This window comes from Olea europaea, chromosome 2, assembly GCF_002742605.1.
Source record: "Olea europaea var. sylvestris chromosome 2, O_europaea_v1, whole genome shotgun sequence".
Lineage (NCBI taxonomy): Eukaryota > Viridiplantae > Streptophyta > Magnoliopsida > Lamiales > Oleaceae > Olea > Olea europaea.
Genome location: NC_036238.1, coordinates 24,142,855 through 24,145,919, shown reverse-complemented (window position 1 = coordinate 24,145,919; position 3,065 = coordinate 24,142,855). Strand labels below are relative to the sequence as shown.

Genomic DNA, 3,065 nt, shown 5'->3' with positions numbered 1-3,065 from the left:
AGAGAATAGATGGTAAAATCTCAGAAAAGCATTACCAATGCTATTTAGGTTTGTGCTACACTTTGAGGCCAGCCATCCATCGGCTTTCTCAATAGCAAGAGAACAGAGATTCTGCACATCACTGGCTATTGAGAGCGTGCTGACTATTCCCCGTGCCATTTTGGCTGAATCATTCACAGGACCCACCTCCGTCTCCAATTTGTCCTTAGCTTCTTTGACAATTTGATGGAGTTCTTTAAACGTGGAAGTCCCTTCCAAGAGCCTGTAACTCAAAAATATTCTATAACAGAGAATATCTACACGACGAGCATCCTTAGCTATAGTTAACTGCTTCTTCCAGCATCTGCAAACAATATTCATGACATATAGCCTCTCCCAAAACCCGAAAAAATGAAGTAAAAAATTACTTCTAGGTGCACATCTTCTTTTCTACGCTATATCTAAGCTTAATTCACTCTGTGGAACAATATACCCATCACTTGGAAACTTAATGGCAAGGCCATCTGCCATCCTACTTACCGCTGAAAAAAGATGCACAAGCTTTTAATTGTAAGTGACTACTACGAGAGATGCATTTCAAGACATTCATGAACATCCAAAGGGTGACTTCCACAAGACAACCTCACCCGCAATCCAATGATGATGATCCCAGGAAACTCATCTCAAAAGGAGCACTTGGTGACTGCACTTTAAATGTAATTTTCTACAAGTGCAAGACCCAACGCACCCCCCAACACACCACTGTACTTAGAAAGATACCAGGTCCTCTTGTTGCACTTAAAACGTCAATATTCGAGTGATTTTCCTCCAATTTTACCAACTTGTCGCCATCCTCCTCATCAAGTTCAAGAAATTAATTATACTCTACAATAATTACAATATTTTACTAAAGCCTATTTCATTGGTCTAGCTAAAGAAGAAGGATGGGGTTCATGTACTAAAAATAAATAATAATAATAATAATAATAATAAAACATGTTAAAAGAGAATAACTTACCCAAGTATCTCAGAAACATTACCACAGGAAGCACAGCAATAGCTTCCATCCAGCTGCATCAACTGTCCAAGATTAACAACACCCACCTTCCCGCATTGGAGGGCACATTCAATGTGGCAAGATAAGCCACAAGAGTTCCCCAAACCAGATCCAGACTTGCATTCCAACCAGAGACTTGGATCCTTATTGTCGTCAAATAAATGACAAATGCAACAAGAGCACCTCTTGCAAAATTTGTCGTCTGTTGAAATAGTGGCTCGACATGCAGAATTTATACAGATAGATGAATTAGGACATTTAGTATCAGCATATGGCTCTGTGGCTGGTGGAATTCGAACTGGGTTTTCCCCTTTCCGTCGTTTCCTAGGAGGCTGATCCTTCAAACTGGAAGAAGCTCTCTTGGGTTCCTGAACCTTTGATGTGTTCTTACTAGCCATTGAAGCATTCATTTTCCCAAAACTTCTTTGCACAAAAGATGAAAGAGTTGACCACCAAAAACTGCAAAAAAATTAATGGCATTACCATATGGAAGTGCAAATAGCAATCTCAATAGAAAAGGATAAAGATAAAGTTGGATATCCACATACACAGACAGAAACACATATGTGGAGGCAAAGTAACTCAGCAGGTCGAGAGGATCATCTAATAACATTCAATTGATAACAACCAAGCAAGAAGAGAAGAAAAGGATAGCAAGAAACAACACATAACAAATATACTAAGAAATAGATTTTTACTAGACCATATAACTTATTCCTGCACTTGCCAAGAAAATGGGAGAATGTATAGCATTCTTAGGCTAAATTTTGAGTTGCGGCAAGGTAATTTTAACATGATTTCGGCTAGAGGGTTTTGATTTGATTATTGCTTCATATTTCATAAACTCATAACCACTATATCCCCCATTGAATGCTTCATTTTCTTTCCGGGATGTCCATAAATAGTCCTCCATTTCCAAAAAAAATTACTTTCCAAAAATACGTTTACTTATAGGATGGAACGATGTAAAATGAAAATGATTCCTTGCTATTAGCTTAAATCAAATATCAAGATATTGAATTCACATGTATAACACCGTGTCAATTCATTAGTGAACAGGATAAGTAGCAAATACAACAGTATAGATGTATTCCATATATCTAGATCCAAGATGGGCAATTTGATTTGTGATCTCTATGCATACGCCTTGATGATCACAATCCAATTATTTTGACAAAATAATTAGTAAGTACCAATATGCCATCAGAGCCAAAGTGACCGTGTCTAACACATCCGACAAGGACATGTGCCAGCACAACGGTGGAATGTCCTGCTATGTGTTTTATGTGTTCATAGAACAGAACTAGTTGCTGACGGGCGATGCAAATGCAGTTAAAATAATCAAAACGAAAAAAGGAAAATGAGAAACTACCTGAACAGGAAATGGCAAATTGGGCACAGAGAGAAGGCGGTTGGGAATAAGAGGAGATATTCCTAGATGGAAGAGGAAACCTTGGTGTAGCGCTGTAGGTTCTAGGGAGAAAAGAGGGCAGTACTGAATAAAGAGAAACCCTAATCAGGATCTTTTAAACAATAAAGAAGCGTTGTTTATTTATAGAAGTGCCACATGTCTTTCAGGTAAAAGAAAAACACGCCTACAACTTCACTTAAAACAACATGAACAAAATTGAACAAACAACATTTTATTAGTCAAAAATCATGGAAGGAAGACCAATTGAAACTTAAATATTTAACCTTCCAGCCTTGAATTGAAAAGAGTGCATAGAACATTTATAGAAGCTGTAACTAGCCTTCCTCAATTCCTATTCTGCTTGTTTTGCATTCACTTCAGCTTCCTCAAAATATTCCATCTCCATTTCAAAAACTTGTTAGCAAGGAGATGATAATATATCTAAGCCGCCTTGGAAATACATGATAACATATAATAGACTCAATAAAGGTAGTGGAAACATTTCCTTCAATTTTCGCAATGCAACTAAGAAAGGTCTTATACAAGAGTTAGGCACATTTCTTTAAATTTCCTGGTCATGTTATTAAGTTTGTCCAAAAGCAACTAAGAAAGATACAA

At 37.3% G+C, this 3,065-nt stretch overlaps 1 protein-coding gene across 3 annotated transcripts in view; it reads right to left on the bottom strand.

Moving 5' to 3' along the window:
• LOC111367477 (VIN3-like protein 1) overlaps positions 1–3,065 on the bottom strand; it is a 15,476-nt gene that overhangs the window by 1,101 nt on the left and 11,310 nt on the right. The window contains exons 2-4 of one of the 3 annotated variants that reach the window (XM_022988393.1): positions 2,409–2,531; positions 998–1,495; positions 36–343 (exon numbers count right to left, since the gene is read on the bottom strand). In XM_022988393.1, the coding sequence (XP_022844161.1) occupies positions 36–343; positions 998–1,446 (757 nt within the window). In that variant the 5' untranslated portion in view covers positions 1,447–1,495; positions 2,409–2,531. The remainder of the gene's footprint in view (positions 1–35; positions 344–997; positions 1,496–2,408; positions 2,532–3,065) is intronic. The other 2 variants (XM_022988379.1, XM_022988387.1) reach the window with 2 other exon arrangements.